Here is a 22,680-nt window from a genome sequence, read left to right as displayed (position 1 = left end):
CCCCGTACATTTTCCCGGCAGACGCCGTTTTCCCTCTCGCCCACAATTCCTTTTCTTTTTCTGCATCTCATGCGCGGCAGAAACAAAGAAAGCATATACCGTTTTCCGCCGCAGTCGACGTTAAAACCAGCGAACTGCCCGACCTCCAAACGTAGTTAGACCCGAAGTAAAAAAAAAAAAGAACTCATCTGGTGAGTGTGAGAGAGAGAGAGAGAGAGAGAGTAGGAGCAGATACATTAATGTCGAGATTTATATCGAGAGTCACGTCTGGAGTTCATCTGGTGTTTTTTCTTCTTGCTATTCCCTTCACTGACGGTTGAAAGGGGCGCGGAACGCTAAGAGACATGTGAGACTGAGCAAGAAAATAACGAAACATCGTATCCCTCTAAGTACTTGCTTGGTCCAAATGAATAGTTTTCTTATGGTGTAATTCGTCTTAACTACACAAGCGCGGAGGGAACAGCTGCTGCAAGATTTCTTTTTTTCTTTCTTTCTTTTTGTTGGAGTGCAGGAAATTCCAACTCTTCTTAATGTCACTTTCGGGGCACTTGTCACCATGGGGAATATCATGCGACTCAGCCACAAGCTATTCCGTAGCAGACGACACCGCCGGTGGTGTCGTCTGCTACGTCGGTCCTGTCGTCTGCCATGTGCGCAGTAGTCAGTACGTCGCTCCTGATATTCTGCCGTCGTGCGAATGCTCAGCGTAAGTCGCTGGGGAAGTTCTGCCTCCGTGAGCAGTGTTTTTTCTCTTTTTAATCTCGAATATTCCGCAGAGATGTCGCTCGTTTGAATACACGCGAAAAGTCGCAGACGGTGTCGTCTGCTATGTGCGTTTTTCGCCACACCCGATATTCCCAACAACACGCGGCAGAACTCCCTTCTTATGAGACAATTGATGTTCTCAGGCTGGAACACACAGAAAGGACAAATACATACAAGGCCTTAAATGCCTAAGAATTTCATCATTTATCATCATCCCTTCTTATATGCCATGGATGTCGCTTGTCTCAATGCACGGTAAGCGTGTCATTTTGTGATTGGTAGAAAGCTAGACAACTGATGTTCTTAGAGAAACTCAAGGTTGCGCTATGCAACTTTTTTTTTTTTTTTTGCGCAAAACAAAACACTAGTAGCAATGCATCACGCGCAAAGAATAAACGCCAATTTATATTCTCAGCTACATGCCGGTGCCTATGAACATGTCGCGTTAATATATTGACGTTCAACCGCTCAAAACCAGACGTCGTTGTAAATCTACTCCGCCGTATCTCTATCCGAGCCTTGCGTGCTTATAACAGAGATGGGAAAGGATATGCTAATAAAAATCGCGAAGCCGTACACATTTGAGTTCCCACATCAGCTCCGTCGCTTCAAAAGAAGACGAGTTTTGACTATCCATACAGGTGGGAGTATGTACTAAACTATGAATTTTGGCAGCCCTGCCAGAAGCGGTAGAAGCGACCTCTATAAAACCGCCATTTTGGCTCGAAAATGGCGGCGGCGGCGTCGATCGTAAACCAGGAAGGCGCGTCCATTGACTGGCCCTTAATTTCCCACGCCCTTCCCGTTAAAGAAAAAAAATGAAAAAACGCCCAGCAATAGAGACTCAGGTTAAACGCAGTCAACTATAAAGGGTGCCGCTCGAACCTTAGCCTGTGATCCGGGTATTGGGATTCTCAGCCCTGACAGTTCACCTCAGTGTTATCCGATTACTGTGAAGTACATGGTTATGGATTCTCAAAAGCTAAACTGCAGTTAACTCCAGAATTTGGTCGTTTTTGTAAAGTTTTGAAGGGGAAATGTTACGATACAGCATTTGATCGATGTCGTTCAAGGAGTCCAACAAGGGATAGGTTTCCTTGCACAAAATATTGTATTAGACACGAGCGAACCTCAGGAGGTTCGTTGATTGATAGCAACGTTCTATTGCCGCGCGATCAGTTTGCCGATACGGCGGAATCCTGCTCGGTGGGCATCGTGCGACCCGGGCCGACTTCACATTTGTCTTCAGCCATCTCAGAAAAAAGTATAAATAAATAAATAAAAGGCAAAACTTGTAAACAGCACGGCCGGAGCCGATATTCTAACGCGCGGATGACTTCCCAGTCTTCAACGTACCGTTTAAATGCCATTTAAATACAGTTTCAATGGTTCGATGTCCCCGTTCCTGTCACTCTCTTTCTCCCGCTCTCCTCTTCCGCCCTACTCAGTGAAACATGGAATACGTCCAATTCTCGCCGACGGCAAGTAGTTTCGGAATCGGTATAAAGCGGGGAAAGCGGAAACAATGTTTTACACCTCATACACGATGTAATTCTTATTAAACGAGACGTGAAAATATTTTCTTCGACAGAACACGGATCCGTCTTTACATTCGCGAGTACCTTTTCCCTCGCACGAAAGACGGCCGCACCGAAACCCACGTGTTGCTTAATCTTGCGGACTCGTAGTCCCGGACCGCGGGCCGGTAGGCAACATTGTGTCATTGTTTACAAATGGCGAAAACACGCGTCGCGCACGTTTGTAACGAAGTTCCCCAGAAAGCATTTTCTTGTTTTACGTTGAGCTGAACCTAGCAACATATAGTCTGCTGTCAAAGCGTGTGATGCGTGTTCTTCTGTTGTGCATGGACGCCGCGGTGACATCGTTCAGCACACGACGAGTCACAAGTATGAACACAGAAGTGATGGCCGTGAGTACCAACGTTTCTTCGTCCTTGCGTGATAAGCACGGAGTCTCGGAAGCACGCAAAGCTAAGGCTCAGGCGATTTCGGTCAGAGCAGCGTGGTATTCGTGAAACTTAATTGGTTGGTTATCCTTGCAAGCTTTCTGCCTCGCCATATACGTATGATATCGTGTACAGAACAGCGTACAGAATTATCTCGAAGGAAACAAAAATCATCCATGCAATGGTGGAAGTCACTCGTTATCTGCACGAAGTAATCATACACACATACGGCACATTGTAGTGAGTTCGGTCGGATACGCGCAGAAATGGAAGCCTCTATCCTCTGGTGCGGTTGTACAGCTTCCTGCAACGTTAACTTGAACGCAACTTCGCCATGAGGAGCGGGACGAGAGACACCCTAGCGGCGCTTAGGAGAAATAAAGGGAGAATAAGGTTTGGACTATCCCACTGGTGTTACAGGGGCGTCCGTCCTTAGCCATGCGGTCTGAGCCGACCCTTCGGAGCACACCTGGGTAAATTACTTCTAAAATGTAATTAAATTACATTACTCATTACTGCAATTTAAATGCAATGAAATTACATTACAGTTACTACGAGTTTAATCGTAATGATATTGAGGATGTGGAAATTCATTGACAGACAACACTACTTTGTAAAAACAAGACATATTTTATTCTGTGCCGATTGAGTGCGTCACCGTTCATAGTGGGCGTTGGAATTCTTTTAACTCTCCAGTCGGCAACTCTGTTTCTGCCAAAGTGCCAACACAAAACACACAGTCGATTCTTTTATAATTCAAAATCATTAAAATCACTGCCAAAATGTAATTAAATTACATTACAAATTACATAATATCAAAAGTAATGCGTTACATTACAAATTACCAGAAAAAGTAATTTATTTGTGTAATTTCATTACAGTGTTGACATCACTACCCAGGTATGCTTCAGAGCGCCTGAGTAACGACGCCACTAACCGCTAGGGCGTCTCTATCCCCGCTCCGCAGGGCGAAGCTGCGTTCAAGTTAACGTTGCAGGAAGCTGTACCAGATGGCATGCCGCATATTCGTATTCATATTCATACATCGTATTCACTAACAAACTTCTTATTTTGAAAAACACCTCATGCATATAGGATAGCCCATCATAGGGGTAGTCTTACTAGCATGACTGAGCGTCGGTGCGGGCACTAGCGCTTGACTTGTTGACGTTGCTGTCAACGTTCCACCGGGAAAACTATCGCTGCTTGCGCCGTCCGTGACGGAAGGAGGCGGCATTTTCCCGCCCAGCGTCGCTAAGGTCAGCAGTGTGGTCGCCATGTCCTGTGGCAGCATCACCTGTCACCGTAGGAAGGAAAACAGCAACTGAGACACTGGTTTTCGTTTTTTGAAATCCTGACAACGTCATGGTACTATACTCCGAGTCAACATAAGAGCTACAGTCACAGAGGTATATCTCCGCCCGTGGAGAATGTAGTCGACACACTGAGACAGAGGCATACGAGGAGACGGTGGACATCAAAACATCAGTTCACATGTAGAGCTTTACTCGTCTCGAAGATGCTGATAACGCATTTCACGCGAATTTCGCGCTTTCTGGCGCTTTTCCTATACGTGCGCATTCCGCGGGATACGTGGTACAATGTACTTGAAGCTGTGATGCAACGAACGCGCGAAACACACCTGTGTTTACACATAGTCTTACCAGTGTCAACAGACTCGCCCCTTTTGTTTTGGCTGGGAATGTGCGTACAGCTTTTCCCACGCAGCAGGCTGTACGCTAGAGCGACTGTAGCTTTCAGCGCCTTTGCGAAAGGAGTCAAAAGTTCAACCTATGTTTACACCGCGTAGCCGACGGGTACTTATACTGTTATATAGCCGGGATGCACTTCACAAGGCGCCACCTTTAGCTGGAAAGGCAGTTTTGCTCGAGTTCAAGTTGTCTGCAGGGGGGGTTCGGCGTGATTCAGCCTTTTGTAAGGTGTGTATGGGATATTCGAAACGGCAGTGACTCATACAATTGAGGCATGGATTAGTGTGTATATATATATTGTAGTATAGGTTAAAGAGGCGCTAAAGTGGAAAAATTCCTCCTCGCTGAATAAAAGGTGCCGTTACCTTAACACTAACACAAAAGGAATGGGAGTCACCCATTGAGATCTATTTATGACAACAGTAATTATACAACAGCAACTGACAACAGCAATTATAAACTGTAATGGATCGAACTACAGCACACTGTATGACGTGCACAGAAATGATCGATATTCGTGACGTCATAACTGAGCGGTTGCACGTAGTAGTTGTGCTATACGCTATATGTACTACAAATTACACTCCTTTTAAAATAGTATAAAGTATAATAATCTGAAGTAAAGTAATATAAATTTCACGGTTTGGTTAGACATCGATGTCCATTTGAAGAACAGTCATACCTGCTGGTTGGCGATCATCTGTTGCTGGAACGGCAACAGCTTGGAGAGAGCTTCGTGCTGTTGGGCGGCTAAAGGTCCTCGTAACATGTCCCCGTCACCGTTGGATCCTGGTGAAGGCATCGTCAAGGCTCCTCGGGACGTGTCAGCAGCTGAGCTGCTACAGCTCGAAGACGGGCTGAGGGGGGACCCCTGGAGAGCTGTTTGAGGTGCGACGTTCATCGTGCCTTCGCGGGTCCTCGAGTCCGGATGGGCGCTATTGGGCCCAGAAGACTCGGGGACGGAAGGAGCGTTGGGCTCCATTTGGAACTGGTTGCCCAGCGATGCCATGCTCTCCAGGATCTTGCCTGAAAGAAATCGGGAGTTGCCATCAGTGTCGTCCTCTTCAGTTGAATGCAGTGTTTGGAACACTGGGACCCTTTTTAAATGTGGTCCTGAGGAAATAGATGGGGATTAAGCTTGATGGTGTTGTACACGAGCAATGCGGCGTAACCTCAAAAACAGAACTTCACCTTGTAACGCGCTCAGACACATTATATTTCTTTACATCTTTCAGCTTGTAAAAGGGGTGTTTGTTTGAAAATAAACACAGTTTTTATTATTCCTCAGGTGCAGCTGAAAGGTGTAATAACAGTGGTGAGAAGTGTCATTTGCAAATTGAAACTTGTGAGACACTCATCTGAAATGGGAGCTTTAAATGGAAAACCCCGTCCCTTGAGATGTTTTTTTAAAATAATAAACCATTTGAAATGGTCGTAGAATACACCATTCAGAAAGGTGTGTGTGACCACAGCATGTACTTTTGTCCCCTGATTCCTTGTAACGGCCGGGAAGCGTGCGCCTTTTTACGACACTTCGGGTGTCTCTCAAAACAAGAGTGATTACCGATGTCATTCCGCGCGATTCTTGGCCTTCAGCCAATAGATTACATTAGATATACACTAACATCAATGAGCCGCGAAACTCCCAGCCCAATTCTCCTATCAGCAGGGTCTGCGGTCCATATGTATACCGGGAGCCTGATCCAAAAATGGCCTCTCTGTATATGTACTTCTTTTTATCTCACATTCTTTCGATCAGTTCGTGATTCTCATTTGAAGGCAGGTGCTTTTTCCTACACCAATTTTTTTTTTTTTTTTTTGCTTGCACGTTCTCTTTCACCGCCTCCACTTTTTCGATCGCCCTGCCGTGAGTGACGATGCGCGAAATCGCCGGCGAAGGTCGCACTGAAAGTGCACGGAAAAACATCTTTCGCTAAAAACAAAAGCCCAGATAGAATCGACGTGGGGTGGCGAGTTCGTGTATAGATTGATAATATCGGGAGCATCCTCGGGGAGAGATATAGGAATGCAATACCGTGATGCTAAGGGTGTATTCTGGGTGGAGAAATATCAAAAGTGGGATATCTTCGATCGAGTAGATGTGTTTTTCAACCCATCGCAAAAAAGGTCACGTATTATAATGACGAAAATCCAGTGCGGCCGGAAGAAATCAGTTCGGCTCGTAGCAGGTAATGCTCTGAATGTTGTTGTCGGAAGAGAGACAGAGCAAAAGAAACACCATGTAAAAGAGAAGCTGGGAGAAACAAGGAGATAAAGCAACAACAACAAAACAAAAGAGAACTTCCTCACAAAGAAAAAGTGTAGTGTTTATGGATATGTAAATGCACACACGTTCTACAAGTCTTACCGGTATACAGAGTGTACGGGTACTTCTGAGCGTGTTGGGCGTTTTTGCAAATATGTGCATCTTTTTGTCTTTTTTTGTGGCCTGTCCCTTTTAAATGTGGCACCGTCCTGAAATGGAGTCTCCTGTAATGTCTTGAAAAGTTGAAATGTCCTAATGTTTTTTTCTTTAATGTTTTTTCTTTGAAATTTTGCTTTAGGCGCATGGACCATGGTGCATTACACCATTTCGAAGCGTGTTTCAGAAATTATTTTCTGCATAAATGGTGTGAAGCGTACATAAAAAAAAAAAAAAAAACGTGTGTGCAATTGGACGAAACACTGACACAACAAACAGGTTGACCTCCAGATAGGGTTCTTTTTGCTCTTAGCGCAACACGCAACGAAATTAATGTGAAATTTGTGATCCTTCTTAATATGTCCGGCGGATGTCCCACTTCAGTCCTTTGAAGATGGACAAAAACAGGAAGAAAAATGAAAAACAAGCTCGGATATATAAGGCAGTGACGGCAAACTTTGAATTGAGCGCTGCAGTAAAGGAAGACTATTTCGATGAAACCCTGGACACAACGCATGCTTTACAGAACCCTGCTCAATTTTCGCTTTTCCCTCTCAAATCGATCGTAGTTATGAGAGAGAGAGTGAGAGTGTGTGTAGAGCATCTAAGGCCTCCCTTTTAACGTGAGTACAACACGGGCGCCGTTGTTTATCAATTTGGTGAGTGTTTTGAACGCGGCAGAATTAAAAAAAAAAAGAAAAGAGAAAAAAAAGTCTGAGGATTGGGGGAGAGATACCGCGGGGGAATTGCGCACTAATCTCCGCCTGCTCCGAAGCCTTTCAAGAGCACCGCCAACGCTATACACAGGGAGCCCAACTAACGGCGATGACGAAAAAAAGAAAACCGCAGGAACGGCATCCACGAAGATAGAAGCAAAATGCGTGCGAGGGCTGAATTACGCGCAAAATGTGTACAGCATTTTGCGAGAGAAAGAGAGAGAGAGGGAAGTGAAGGTTTCCCCCCCAAGGCAGAAAATCAATACGACAGGAAACCTTTTTCTTATTTCCTGGTGACGCTCTTTTTTATGTATGCATAAGGGTGCGCGATGTGGGCAGTAATTTGTGTGACGCGTCTCGCGTGGGCTGGTGCGTATATGCCGCTAGAAATGGCGGGACGAGAGGTATTTTTAAATATATACGCCCGCGTAAATTCTTAAGTATGTGATGAAAATGATTAAACCCCGAGACAAAGAATACGGAGACGATCACGATATGAGGTTTAATCATTTTAATCGTATGTATATCACCAGTTATATAGCCCGCGTTTTGACTCTTATTCACGTAATCTTAAATTTGTGTCGTTTTGTGTCGCAGATACATCTGTAACGGGTATTCCGAATGCACTACACTCTTAAAAATGAGTTTCACCACATAGCACGCTCCTAGCCAACCATCATTCCGAATGACAACGTTCTCGTCCCTGATTTGTTGAAAATGTGGGGCGGAGCCTATTTTGTGACACTTATGCTGTTCATAATTGTCACAAAAAAGGCGTACGCCTCCCGTTTTCAGCAAACCAGGAAAGATAACGATATCATTCGAGATTATGGTTGGCTAGAAGCGTGCTATGCGGTGAAGTTCATTTCTAAGAGTGTACAAGCTGCATGTATACAGTTCTTAAAACCTAGCTTCACCGCATAGACTCTTAGAAATGAACTTCACCGCATAGCACGCTCCTAGCCAACCATAATCTCGAATGATATCGTTATCTGCCCTGATTTGTTGAAAACGGGAGGCGTACACCTTTTTAGTGACAATTATGAGCGGCATAAGTGTCACAAAAAAGGCGTACAAATCAGGGAAGACAACGGTATCATTCGAGATGATGCGTGCATGGTTGGCTAGGAGCGTGCTATGCGGTGAAGTTCATTTTAAGAGCGTAGCACGCTGTGCGCGAACCATTGCAGCATGAATGATAGGGTTATCGTTTCTGATTCGAAGAGAGAGAGAGGGGCGTACGCCTCTCTGTGTCTCATGTATCCAAATTGACACAAAAAGGCGTAAACCCTGCTCTCGCTTCGAATCAGAAGAGATAACCCCATCATTCGTGGCAATGGTTGGCGAACAGTGTGCTATGCGGTGAAGCTCTGAGAGTGTAGCCAACAGTAATCGAAAATGTCATCGTTCTCTTCCCTGACTGGTTGGAAACGGGACGTAGACAGTACTTAGTGACACGCACCACCGCCACATTGTGACAGTTACGCTGTCACAAAAAGTAGTACGCGCTCTAAGTACACGTATACACTGTAAGAAAAATCAGCTGGTTTTAGTCCTTTTGGCTATCGGATGCATTGCCGCACCCATTCGTCCCTTTCGAACTACATGCATGAATGTCTACGCGAAGGACTATATCCTTACTGCACAGAGGAGTAAGTTTTCAAGCCAACAGGGGACTAAAATGGGGATTAAGGGCAACCTAGGGAACTAGAAGGGGTAATTGCTCACTAATTTTCTCTTTCTTCTTCTTCTTCTATGAGCGTAGGCACGTGTTCTCTCTCGGTCTCTATTTTGGTACCCACCCCGTTTTACGATGTAAACAATAGCGAGGTTGTATTCTGATGTAAAAGTGCATGTGCTGCCAAACCAACGTCACATCGTTGTCATCTGTGATCATAAAATAGAACTCACTAAAATAAATTGCTGTTGACGTCATCATATCTTGTAGATAAGGTTTTTTTTTTGTTGTTGTTGTTGTTTCCTTGTGTTAAATTCGTCAGTTGAGAGTCAGCTGTTTCTGTTGTGTGTCGCCTTCTTTGTCTGTCGTCCCCTTGGCAGCCTAAACTAGTGATGGTAGAACCCGCCGTCAGACACCTTTATCACATTTAATCTGTAGGCTCAGCGGGACGTACGCCTATACTCTTCAAACAGAACTTCACCGCATAGCACGCTCTTATTCAACCGCCATCCCGTATGACATCGTTCTGCCTCGCGACTGGTTAGAAACGGGAGCCATATGCCTTTTTGTGATACGTATGCAAGTATGCTAATTGTCATAAAACAGCGTACGTCCCGCGCTTTCCACAAGTCAGGAGTGATAGCGGTATGATTCGGTGCAGTGGTTGGCCTTCACCCTGCTATGTGGTAAAGTTCTGTTTTAAGAGAGTGTATGCCTGTGACCATTCTAATGTTCCTAATTATCAGGAGACGGAGAGTAATACAGTTCCGTTACCTCTGATGATGTATTTATTTATTCGTTACATACCATTACAGTCCATTGGTTACGTTCGCACCAATAAGTTTAATACAGACTGTCGCAAAAAGGAGTATGCCTGCCGTTTTCAAACAATCAATTGAGAGAACAGTAACGTTTTGAATGACTGTTGGCTACACTCTTAAAACAGAACTTTCTTCTTCACCACGTAGCACGTTGTGCGCCAAACATTGCCACGAATCATAGGGTTATCCCTTGCGATTGGGAGACTGAGGGGGCGTACGCCTTTTTATGACAATTTTCATATATCCAAGCTGCCACAAAAAGACATACGTCCTCCCCTCCCTTCGAATCGAACCCTACACTCTTAAAAACGAACTTCACCGCATAGCATGCTCCTGGCCAACCGTCATTTCGAATGATATGGTTATCTACTCTGATTTGTTGAAAACGGGACGCGTACGCCTTTTTGTGACAATTATGAACAGCATAAGTGTCACAGAAAAGGCGTACGCCTCCCGTTTTCAACAAACCAGGGAAGATCGATAACCATATCATTCGAGATGACGGTTGGCCAGGAGCGTGTTATGCGGTGAAGTTCGTTTTTAAGAGTGTATCATTCGTGGCAATGGTTGGCTCACAGCGTGCTATGCGGTGAAGTACTGTTTTTAGAGTGTAAGATGAGCTTCAGGGTTCCGGCTATACACTCCAAGAACAGAACTTCACCACATAGCATTTTGAAGGCCAACCACTGCACAGAATGACACCTTTATCACTCCCGATTTGTGGAAAGCGCGGGGCGTACGCCTTTTTTTGAACTGCATAAGTGTTCCAAAAAGGCGTACGTCTCCCGTTTTTAACCAATCAGGGAGAGCAGAACGATGCCATTCGGGATGGTGACTGACTAAGAGCGTGCTATGTGAAGTTCTGTGTTTTTTTTTTTTTTTAGAGTATAGGAGGGTGTTTAGGGTGCGCAGAGAACATTGAGCGCACCACTCTTTGTGACAGTCGCAAAAGAAAGGCGTGTGGCTGCTTTCCTTAAGGCACCGCACCGATAACTGTATCACTCGATAATGGCGTCACGCGATTGCTGCGTACGAGCGTGTCGTGCGGTGCAGCTATCGTTTCTCGAATGCCGCTGCGACAGCGCGCAGACGACGCAGACAGCGCGCAGACGACAGATCCGACGGGGAAGCCCAACTCGCAGACACTCCACGCACGCCCTCGCACCCCCAATCCCTCCTCCTCCTCCTTCGGCCATTTCTATTACTGCCAGCACCCCCTCCCCCGCAACGGAACAAAAGTGTGTTCCAGCAAACGGGAGACAAAACCAACCAACCCTTTTCCCTCTGCCTCCACCATCTCGCCCGTTCGTTCTTCCTCCCTCACATGAGGGCTATCTTTATTTTTTCTCTCACCGCTGCCTCTCGTACTGGTTCCGCATCTTTTCCTTTTATTTTTCTCGTTCGTGGGAGCGGGAAGTTACTCCGCCTCCATTCCGCGAAGCTGTCCAATGGAAAAACGAGAGCGGATCCGGTGACGCCAATAGCATTGCGCCGGCCGATTACGGATAACTGACGCGAGAAAACAATGTTCCGCGAGGAATTTCGGGGCGAGAGTGCAGTTTATAGAACTCGGGGTAGGAAACAGAAAAAGAAGTCTGGAATCCACCGCGGAGGCACACAAGATATATTCCCCTGTGATGGGGTTCGTTTAGCAAGACTGTGCTCGTGGCTTGAGAACGCTCAACATTTCCTTCGTTGATTTGACCAACAGATTTAGTGACACACATTCCCTATGACGTGCAGCAACATCGAACGGATCCGGCTCATCTCCACTGAACCTAAATTTGCCGAGAAACATCCATCAATCAATGCCTGCATTTTCTGTGGACCGCCTAGATGCACTGCGGCAGAGCCACATTGTGTTGTTGTAAACCTCCTGACTCGTAAACGACAGGCGGACGCCTTTCTTTCTTTCTTTTTTTTTCTTTTTTTTTTCTTTTTGCACGTTGCATTCATGCGAATGGTCACAGAAATACATCCACACACACTGTCTCCGCAATTCGCAAGTGATAACAGCATATCATACTGTGGTTGACTTTGAACACGTGATTTTTTAGAGTGTATAAGTGATCGAAGCAAAACGCTAAACGCTTGGCATTTGGAGGCTTTCCTGCGCAATCAGCACGAAACCACGTGCTTTTAGACGTCACTCGGAGTCACTCTTTTGTTGCACGACGGATGAGTCTTGGAAGCAAACAGCAAGCAGTTCATTTTGCAAGATGCAACGCGTAGTCAACAACTTTCTCGAAAGTCACGCGTCACTCCCGAACGCCTGCGCGTGCGAGAAAATGCATTGTTCCTCGCATGTAATCGTATATTCCGCGGCAAGCAACAATTGCAATGCAAAGGTGCAATCTCTGGCTCTTGTTGTGTTTACGGGAGAAAATTACCCTGCGGAACTATTTCACCTGAATTCCCGCACCACAGTGAGAGAACCTGCATGCCGCAGACGATTTTTCTTCGTCTTCTTTTTCTTTTTTTTTTATCTGAGTAAAAAAAAAAAAAAAAGACGAGAAAGAGGACAATCCAAGAAAGGGAGGGGAGTGGTCCGAAAAAAGGACCCACAATCAAAGAAAACGCGTCGCATTCTATAGTGGCGCTTCAAGATTGCTTAAAAAACAAAATGGTCGCAAAAAAACTCGGCTAAATTATTTTCTGAAGAAAGAATGTGTGAAACCACCGGCGCACGGAAACAAAATGACGCAAAAAAGAAAAGGTGTCCATTTCTCCAGAAAAAAAGTGGCCGTCGTCGAGAGGTTGAGTGAGCTGTTTGTGGCTCGCTATTGTTGCGAGGTAATGGATTTTGTATCGAGGCTACCGGCTCACGGACCACCGTTTTGCGGAGCTTTTCTTCTTGCTTTTCATTTTCCAGAATAGCTGAAGACGAGGGAAAAATAGAAGGAGGACTGAAATTGAAAAGTCAACGCGGCTTTATGTATATACAGCCGCGCCCTCTAGCCAGAGCTCGCAGGCCTATATATTTTACGAGTCCTCCCTCTCGCATTGTGAAGGTATACTATATTTGGCGTAAAAGATATTAAAAAAAAAAACAGAGAGATTCTTTAAACGCAGAATGGAATGTATCCTGCAGGGGCCGCGAAACAGAAAATAAATAAATAAATATAAAAATAATAACGAAGAAAATAAATTAATAATGTAATTCAGCGAATATGCTTGTGGACACGTCGTTATGGCCGGCAATATTGTTTGATTTGTATTGCCCATCCGTACTTCTTTGTTTTTCTCTCTCTCTCTCTCCCACTTTCTAAGTTCGAAGTGTGTTCCTTCAAGAATTAGGGAAATCGCTGCGAAAAAGCTTCGCTGAGTTCCCCGCATTCTTGTACATGTCCGGGATTAAACGATGAAGTACCGGAACAATAACCAACGGTAAAAGTGAAACGAATGCGAGCACAGACATCTTACGCGGTTAAAATAAAAGAACTGAAAGGAGGCAATGCATGGGGGGAGGATTACGACGGAGAGCAAGTATATATCACACCTGTACAGTATCAAACCCGAAGCGTGCCGGAGTACAGCCGGCCCAACGACACAGAAGAGCCGAGCCAATGTTTCCGTGTTTTTCGTCTTTTTAAAACCAACCAACCACACTACCAAATAGCTGAGATCGTATAACACGACGAAGTTCTGATTTTTAAAGAGATGTTGCCTCTCTTTGGCTGCGAACGTGACACGTTCGGGATAAGGCCCGTAAAAAAAACACACACAAAAGCGAGCGCACGAGAAAAGATCCTTCAAGCTGTCCATTCATGCATTACAAAATCATCTCAGCTATTGCGTCCTGGCACGCGCGCTCTTTCAGTTAGCGTCAATACAGCGGGGAAGAAAAGAAAACGAAAAAAGGTCCCAAACACGTATAGCCCCTATAAAGGACATAAACCAAGAGATTGGCCCTTTCGAAAGGGGAGATTTCCATTCTTGCGACCCTTTGGGTCCTGTACATAAGAGAAGTGTCCACGCGCCGAATGTCTCGCACAATATTTATGGCAAGCATCACCCGTAAGCTTAGAGCTGCAGAGGGGTCAGCAGCGGATAGTCCGCATTGGTCCATTGTTGTTGCGCGTACGTCAAGCCTTTTTCACAAACGGAGGAAAAATAAAAAAAATAAGTAAAAGAAATTCCCCTTCTTTTCCTATTGAAGAAACTAAACTGTCCCGCACGTGCGAGCTTCTATGTAAACAAGAGGGGCAAAAAATAACGACATGCTTGGTTGAAGCTCAAGAAATCTGCTCGCCATGGCGGACCAGCCTGTTGTTGTCACACAACTTGCACTTGTTTGTTTGTTTGTTTACACCAAGTAAGGAAGGAATGTACTTTGAGGAAGTCGGGAGAATACGGAAATAATTTTAATAGCTCGAACAACTAGCTGTAGATACGATTTACCGAGTGGCACGCTTACACTTATGAACGGCATAAGTGTCACAAAAAAGGCGTACGCCTCCCGTTTTCAACAAATCCGGGCAGATAACGATATCATTCGAGATGATGGTTGGCTACGAGCTTGCTATGCGGTGAAACTCATTTTTAAGAGTGTACGAGTGGCCGCGAGGCATGATGGGCATTCTTTCCTCCTTGCCAACCACCATCCCGAATGGCATCGTCCTCTCCACTGATTTGCTGAAAACGGGAGGAGCACGCCTTTTGGTGACACCTGTCACAAAAGGGGGCATGTCTCCTGTTTTCAACAAACAGAACGTCACAGAACACCACATCACACTCGTGGCCAATCGTGGTACCGAAAGATGCTGCTATCGGCCCTGCGGAGAAATGAAAGCGTGGACCGGCATGCGCCTCTTTGTGACAATTATAACAGTCGTATAAGTGTTACAAAGAACCGCACGGCTCCCGTTTTCAATGATGTCGGTTGGGGTGATGGAGCGTGTTCTGCGGTGTAGGTCTGTTCTGACACTTTTAAAATGAACTTCACCACATAGCATGCTCCTATAGCCAACCATCATCCCGAGTGACAACGTCCTTTCCCCTGATTTGCTGAAAACGGGGGGGGGGGGGGGGCGTACGCCATTTCTGAGGCATAGTTCAGTTCGTAATTGCCACGAAAATGGCGTACGCCCCCGTTTTCATCAAATGAAGGGAGAGAGCGATGTCACTCGGGATAATGGTTGGCTAGGAGCGTGCTATGCGGTGAAGCTTTGCTTTTAGAGTGCATAGCAGTGTAGGGACGGCATAGTCATATTGAGCCCGTCTCTTATGACATTTGTCTCCAGACTGCAAACGAGTTTGCGAATTTGCGACACATACTCACTGCCAATGAAGTTACGAAAGACGAATAAATCAACAGGAAAAATAAAAGAAATAATTCGAACGCATGTTTAAGAATCCTAAGAAGTTCGAATGTTACGCAGGATGTGCATGCAGTACCAATTCAATCTGGATGAAGACATCTTGCTCTATAGGAGGCGAGCAGAGGGAAAAGATCGTTTGATGTTTGCATTCCTGGCTGGCAGACACTAAAGACCGCTTCTCCTCGCGTGCCGAACAAAAATAGGTGCTCTAAATCGGACGCAAGAGTACACCTGTCGCAAAAAATACTCTAAATTCACGCAGTGTAACCTTGAAGAACCGTGAAATTAACGAAGCCAGGAAACTGCATATCATTTTGTGCGGTGGCGTACCTTCAGCGCGCACTTCCATGCTTCAGGAAGCTGTTGAATACCCCTGAGACACGGAGCTGCAAAGGACACCTTCGCGAAAGGAGTTCGTGTCGGTGACACACTGCGAGAGCGAGCTCCTTTTGGTGTTTCGTTTGAAAAATATATACCCAAAGATAACAGTCAGGTAATTAGATAGCACTAAACATAACCAATACGACCAATGAATTATAAATTCGTACTGCTACAGCAATATCTGCACGCAGACGTCGAGCACTTGAAAATGAAAACACGGTCTAGCCTTCGTTCGAGAATATTGTCGTCGTATCGCCTTCGTTCGAGGCTACGCCATACGCCTTTACAGACGAAAAGGAGATCGCCGATCTCGGATTCCCAAAAGGACTGCTTCGTAAAAGGAGATTCTCCTTTGCCGTGTATCACGTCATACAACGCCTTTCCGTTTAGGCGTCCCTTTGTGTAAAGGAGTTCAAACGTGCCTGTGTGTCAGGGGTATTAAGAGTGTGCATATAGTCAAGAAACACCGCAGAAACTTCCTGGCATTTCGTCTCGAAAGGGACTACAGTTGTTGTGGCAATGCATCTATAGTCTCCAGAACGGAGCAAAATTATGTACTCATCTTTTTCGTCATCTTATACCCTAGTCAGACGGCAAACCTAAGGCCGTTAGTGGAACGGCCGTAACTTCACCTGTAGCCCATCCACCATTTCGAGTGACATCGTTCTCTGCCCTGATTTGTTGAAAACAGTAGGTGTATATACACCTCCTGTTTTCAACAAATCAGGGCAGAGAACGATGATCATTCGAAATGATGGTTGGGCTGCAGGTGAAGTTATGGCCGTTCCGCTAATGGCCTTAAGTCTGCCGTCTGACTAAGGTATCATAGAGTGTATACATCAGGGAGAAGCCCGTGTATGGATATACATACTCGACGAAAACCGAGACATGAACATTATATAGAGATGGGAGGAGCCGGTACACTGGACCGCAACGAGGAAGGCATGTTCCTTCAGTCATTCATTATTTCCTAAACGGCAACACAAAAGGGAGCACAGCTATACATCGTATACGGGGCGATACACCCGAGGGGCTTCCTCATTGAATATCGAAGGCATCATAAGCAGCGATATGCCGAGAGCGCCTCTGAGCAAAGTTTGACCTTCGCATCACAAAGTGTGAGCTTCTAGGAATCCTAACAGGCTTCAATTTCTTCCCCTCTTATCTGATGTGTCCGGAGCAATTATGTAAAACAGGATTGCTAAAAGGATTTTCCTGCTCGCCCGAAAACACGAAACGACACGAAAAGAAAGGAATCGAAAGGCAGCGTCATTAACTTAGTTATTATGGTATGGCGACCTTTTCCTGTTGTTCGCGCGGATAAAGCAGAAAGATTGGAACCTAATGTAATGTGAATCACAGACACATACAAGAAGTATAAGAAAAGAAGAAAAGAAAACGCTCAAATGAAGATGAATACAGAACGTTGTAAAACAGTATACAGTTTGGATGTGTTTGGGACATGTCATGTATACGTAATATTTGTGCACCATTACTTATTTTTTGTTGTTGTTGTCGCTAGGGGTCGCAACATGAAATACGTTTCACGAATCAGCAGGTCAGCGGCTATTGAATTTCTTCTTGCTTTCTTTCTTTCTTTCTTTCTTTTTTTTTTTTTGAGATTCATATTGGGAACTGAGAAATTGAAGTTCTGAGGCTGGAACACATGGAACGGACAAATACATACAAAGCTCAAAGTGCGCCTAAGAAATGAATGATGAAAGATGGAAGTCACTGAAAAGGTTAGTCAGCTGTAGGACTCGAACCCACATCTCCTGGATGGCCGGTTCAATATTGTCCCCTCAAATGAAAAAAATAAGAAAAAGAAAGTGTTAGCTTAGCTCAACTGGTAGAGCCCTTGACCGGCAATCCAGGAGATGCGGGTTCGAGTCCTACAGCTGGCTAACCTTTTGGAGCGGTGATGTCAGCCGCATCAAAGGACTACAGCGTGATCGGCTTACCACATTTTCGTAATCGTTACCCTGAACGTCTCCCGGTGCACTCACTGAAACCGGCTAATGAGGATAACCGCTATGAACGGCTTCAACGTCATTGCGCGTAAAAAAAAAAGGAAAAAAAATAAACACGTACACCGGATTCGCGGAGGAGAATTCGCAGGAATCACAGTTAGTAAAAGACGAAGATAAATCACGCTACATAACTCTCTCACACGAAACAGACACACACCTCATTCAACTGCGTATATAGCTATATCTGCAGGGCACACCCTGGCCAAATATTTCCCAACTGACCTTGCTTGCTTCATCGCTGTTGTGCCCTTTTCTATCATCATTGGATTGACGCATTATTTATGCTGGAAAACGCCTCTTTTTTTCCTGGCCATATATATATTTTTAAAGCCCGTTGCCCTTCGGAGCCACGTTCTCTGCCCCTTTGTTCCGCATTATCTATTCAGCGGAGATCTAATCCACCGTATTCCGACGGAGAAACCTGTATGTGCGGTAGCACCTGTGTATAGAGAAAAAGCGCAAAAATATATACGGATGACGGAGTTCTTGTATACAGGGGGAGCCCATAATGCCATGTTACGTCACTATTTTTAATATCTTGCTATGAAAACACGCAGAGTCTGCTCCTATATATTCACAACTGAGCGAATGCAATCGGCTGTCCGATATGTCCGAAATATTCGGACAAACAAAGTATCAAGATGCTCTTTAGAACGGGGATAATTGTCAGATGTACACTCTTAAAAATGAACTTCACCGCATAGCACGCTCCTAGCCAACCATAATCCCGAATGATATCGTTATCTGCCCTGATTTGTGGAAAACGGGAGGCGTACGCTTTTCTTGTGACACTTATGTTGTTCATAACTGTCACAAAAAAAAGGCGTATGCCTCCCGTTTTCAACAAATCAGGGCGGATGCTGATATGATTCGAGATGATGGCTGTCTTGGAGCGTGCTATGCGATGAAGTTCATTTTTGAGAGTGTATAGCTATCGAGGCGGGGAGGGTATACGACCATTTATGACACTTCGCGTCGTTCGCATATTTTTTGTCGCAAACAGGTGAATGGGAAGTCTAAAGAGTGTACGTCACACCCCGCCATGCTCTCAAAACATAATTTCACCGCGTGCAGCACGCTCCTTATAGTCAACTGTCACACTCTAAAAACAGAACTTCGCCACACAGCACGGTGAAGGCCATCCACTGCACAGGATGAAACCTTTATCACACTCGATTTGTGGAAAGCGCGGGACGTACGCCTTTTGGGGACAACTAACATAACTACATAAGCGCCACAAAAAGGCGCACGCCTCCCGTTTCTAACCAATCAAGCGGCAGAATGATGTCATTCGACATGGTGGTTGGCTAAGAGCGTGCTATGTGGTGAAGTTCCGTTTTTAGAGTGCAACCCGGATGAGATTGTTCTCTCCCCTCTGATTTGTTGAAAACAGTAGGCATACGCCTTTTTGTGACACTTATGGATGTGCACCAATTGTCCCAAAAAGGCGTACGCACGCGCTTTCCACAGATCAACAGCGATAACGGTATCATTCTGTGCAGGTGAGTCGTCAGCGAGCGTCTCATGTGGTGAAGTGCACGATCTGTTTATGCATAGGGGAAACCAAGCTTTACAGGCATTTGCCCTGTAGCCGTCGATCCCCTACTTTAAAAAAATAATAGAAAAACAGGGCCTCGAAATCTTTTCAGTTCTTTTGAACTCATCCTTACTGCACATCTGACGAAAACGTATTTTGCGCACTTCAACAAGAAAGATTGTTATCAAGTGTCGTTCTTGTCACCGGAAGACAGAGCTGTAACGGAACACCCTAACGGGGAGCAGCCGCAGTGTAGAACACGGAAGTGACCGCGTACTCACACGAGCGACATCTCCGCGGAATATTCTAGCGGAAGAAAACATAAACAAATGCTCACGCGGGGCAGAAGTTATCCGCCGCGTCTTATCATCCGGACGGTCGAGATGCTACGCACATAGCAGACGACACCACCGGCCTTGTCGTCTGCTACGGAATGTCTTCCGGCTGATTTGTTGGAAGAGCACGAAAAGGCATGACGTGGAGCTCTCGCGTTCACGTGACAGCAGAAAACTATGACGTTTTGCGCATCTTCCGCTAGAGCATTCTGGGAAGTGCCACTCGCGTGAATACACGGAAGTGATTGGAAGAAGTGCCGTGCGAGCCGACAAGCAGTATTTCTTAAATTAAGGAACAGAGACATCATTTCTTCTTCTTTTTCTTTTTTTCTTTTCGTGAACAGAAGTTAAGTGGCTTTCGGGTTTCGTCCAAAACCACTTTCGTCCGGTATGACTGTGAGAGAGCAGGAAAAAATAAAAATAAATAAACGCTGAGCGAGGAGGAGGTCCCGTCGAAAATCCTCGGTCAAGTTCAATGATCCCCGCGCACCGCACCCTTGCCCGGAGACGTCCCCGACCTGGTCATCCTCAACGGGACGGACGACCAATGCTTTTCAAACTGCCCGCGGAAACGTCGGGGTGGCGACTGCAGGAACAAAAACCATGTAGCCATGCGCAATTACACAGTAAATTGGCTTTGCTATCGATAGCTGTGGGTGATAACACCTTTGACTGATAGGCGATGTCTCTCATCCGACGAACCCCCACGGGCGAGGGCTCTTCTTTTTTCTTTGTTTCGCCTCTTTGTGCCGAGATTTGCCGAATGCTTTGATAAAACTGGTACGTCGAGTATATAGTTGCTGTCTTATTTTATAGTTTACCTTTCAACCCATTAATCAGCGGAATCTTAGGAGCATCAATTAATATGTAACTCATTCGAGAAAGTAGGCCAGAGTTCGTCGGGCCAGAGCATTCCGCGGGTGTGCTATCGCGTTGCAAAATCGCCTTCGTCGTTTCCAAATGAGCCCATTCTTCATTCCGGCCGTGTTTCCAGAATCGAGATTGCCGTCGCGGCCTTCGGGGACCAAAAAAAGAAAGCCCAGCGCGAGAGGAAAGAAATAAAGAAAAATAAAGAAAAGCAATAATAACCTCGCGGCCCATGTGTCAGCATAATTCATACAGAGCCCATTTTCACGTATAAATGCTTCCCATGGCTTTTTTTTTTCTTTTTTTTTGTTGTAATTTTGAATTTGCGCGATCGTCTTTGCTCTCAGAGTTAATGTGCGACTCGCAAGCAAACGCTGTTTTTTTTTTTCTTTTTTTTTTTTTTGTTCAGGTTCTTTGGAAGCGTGTGATTGCCGAGCAGTCTGCTCGTTCGGAGGCGTTCGTGAATGTCGGAGAATGTCACGCACAACCACAATTCATATGTTTTTGCTGACAAGCATACTGACAAAAATAAAAAAATAGCAATTTTGGGTGTAATTATAGAGAAGAAATCTAGACAGTCAACTGCATACGCCGGTGGAGATAAGGAGAAGCAATATCGCACCAGGAGAACTACTGCAGCGTCACCGTGCGCCATCAGTAAGGGGGCACACTTTCTGTTGCGGCGTACGGTGTCATGCGGCCAGTCTTAGCAGCCGATAGACCTCTCCCTGTTTGTAAACAAATGACGTCATAGTGTTGGACAGCGCCACCAATTTGGTTGAGTTGAACTAAGCTCGAAGCTAGGGGCGAACAAGGTCGCGCACGAAAGCTACGGTCTTGAAGGGATTATGATGGTCCCTGAAGGGGACGCGACCTTCTGTCCTACTTTTCTTTCAATAGACCTCTACTCGAGAAACGTCATCATGACGTCGGTAGACAGACTGAAACCGAAACAAATCGGAAGGGGAGGGCTGGGTTCCAGGAATGGGCACTTGTTCGCTGCCTCCTATTCAAAGAAAAGTAGAACGGAAAGTCGTGTCCCTTCCAGGGACCATCGTAGTCCCCTCGAGACCGTGGCTTTCGGGCGCGACCTTGTTCGGCTCTAGCTTCGAGCGTAGTTCAACTCTACCAAATTGGTGGCGCTGTCGAACACTATGGCGTCATTTGTTTACAAACAGGGAGAGGTCTATATGAGGCAGCGAGCAAGTGCACATTCGGGGAACCCAGCCCTCCCCTTCCGATTTGTTTCGATTTCAGTCTCTCTACCAACGTCATGATGACGTTTCTCGGGTAGAGGTCTATACCGAAGCAGAGTGAATATGAAGGATTACATTATCTTGCAGAGCGAGAGAGCGTATGACCTCTCTGCGTCCAGTCATCCTATCTGCGGCGCAGTAATATTTTGACAGTTGACGAACTAGATTTCTTCTTCTTAAGATGAACCCCACTATAGTCTCCTACATTGCAATAACTTCCCATTTTAGTCCCGTGACTCTAAAACTTACTCCCCGCATCACTCTCAATATTCCCTAAGCTTCGCATAAACTTTTATGCAAGTCATCCCCATATCATCGTCATCATGTATTTCTCTCTCTCTCTCTCTCTCTCTTTTCATGCATTTAGTTCCAAGAGGAACTAATGAAAGATTGAACTTTTGAACTTTCCATCAGGAACTAATGGTTGCGGTAATGCATTTATTACCCGAAATGACTAAAATTATTTCTTTACTTCCCTTAGTGTGCAGTAATTGGTTTACGATGAAAGATGGAAGTCACTGAAAAGTTTAGCCAGCTGTAGGACTCGAGGCCACATCTTCTGGACATCAGCTGGCTAACCTTTTCAGTGACTTCCATATTTCATCCTTAATTTCTTAGGCACTTGAGGCTTTGTACGTATTTGTCCTTTCTATGTGTTCCAGCCTCACAACATCAACTGTAATTGGTTTACGCCACAAGACAAGCGTCTTCTTAACGCGATGGTTCAGTCATGGAGTGGCTAGCCAACGGGGAAATGTATAAACAGAGATCTCTCTCTTTCTCTCTCTAAGAAGGTATACGGCGAAGAGATGAAAAATAATATGCTTGTGGTCGGAAGGCAGTGCGAATGCCATGTCGTTGTGGTGTGTTATA

The 22,680-nt window shown here is 45.4% G+C and overlaps 1 protein-coding gene and 1 long non-coding RNA gene across 4 annotated transcripts in view; one reads left to right on the top strand and one right to left on the bottom strand.

Moving 5' to 3' along the window:
* The window catches only part of LOC135371073 (zinc finger protein castor homolog 1-like), a 278,514-nt gene that overhangs the window by 10,339 nt on the left and 245,495 nt on the right, over positions 1-22,680 (bottom strand). For all 3 annotated transcript variants that reach the window (XM_064605057.1, XM_064605059.1, XM_064605056.1), the window contains 2 exons: positions 5,126-5,469; positions 3,854-4,028 (listed from right to left, as the gene is read on the bottom strand). In XM_064605057.1, the coding sequence (XP_064461127.1) occupies positions 3,854-4,028; positions 5,126-5,469 (519 nt within the window). The remainder of the gene's footprint in view (positions 1-3,853; positions 4,029-5,125; positions 5,470-22,680) is intronic.
* LOC135371075 (uncharacterized) overlaps positions 2,518-22,680 on the top strand; it is a 198,797-nt gene continuing 178,634 nt past the window's right edge. Inside the window, exon 1 of the long non-coding RNA XR_010415501.1 lies at positions 2,518-2,695. This is a non-coding gene — a long non-coding RNA (uncharacterized LOC135371075). The remainder of the gene's footprint in view (positions 2,696-22,680) is intronic.

This window comes from Ornithodoros turicata, chromosome 10, assembly GCF_037126465.1.
Source record: "Ornithodoros turicata isolate Travis chromosome 10, ASM3712646v1, whole genome shotgun sequence".
Taxonomy (NCBI): domain Eukaryota; kingdom Metazoa; phylum Arthropoda; class Arachnida; order Ixodida; family Argasidae; genus Ornithodoros; species Ornithodoros turicata.
This window is presented reverse-complemented; position numbering and strand designations above follow the sequence as displayed.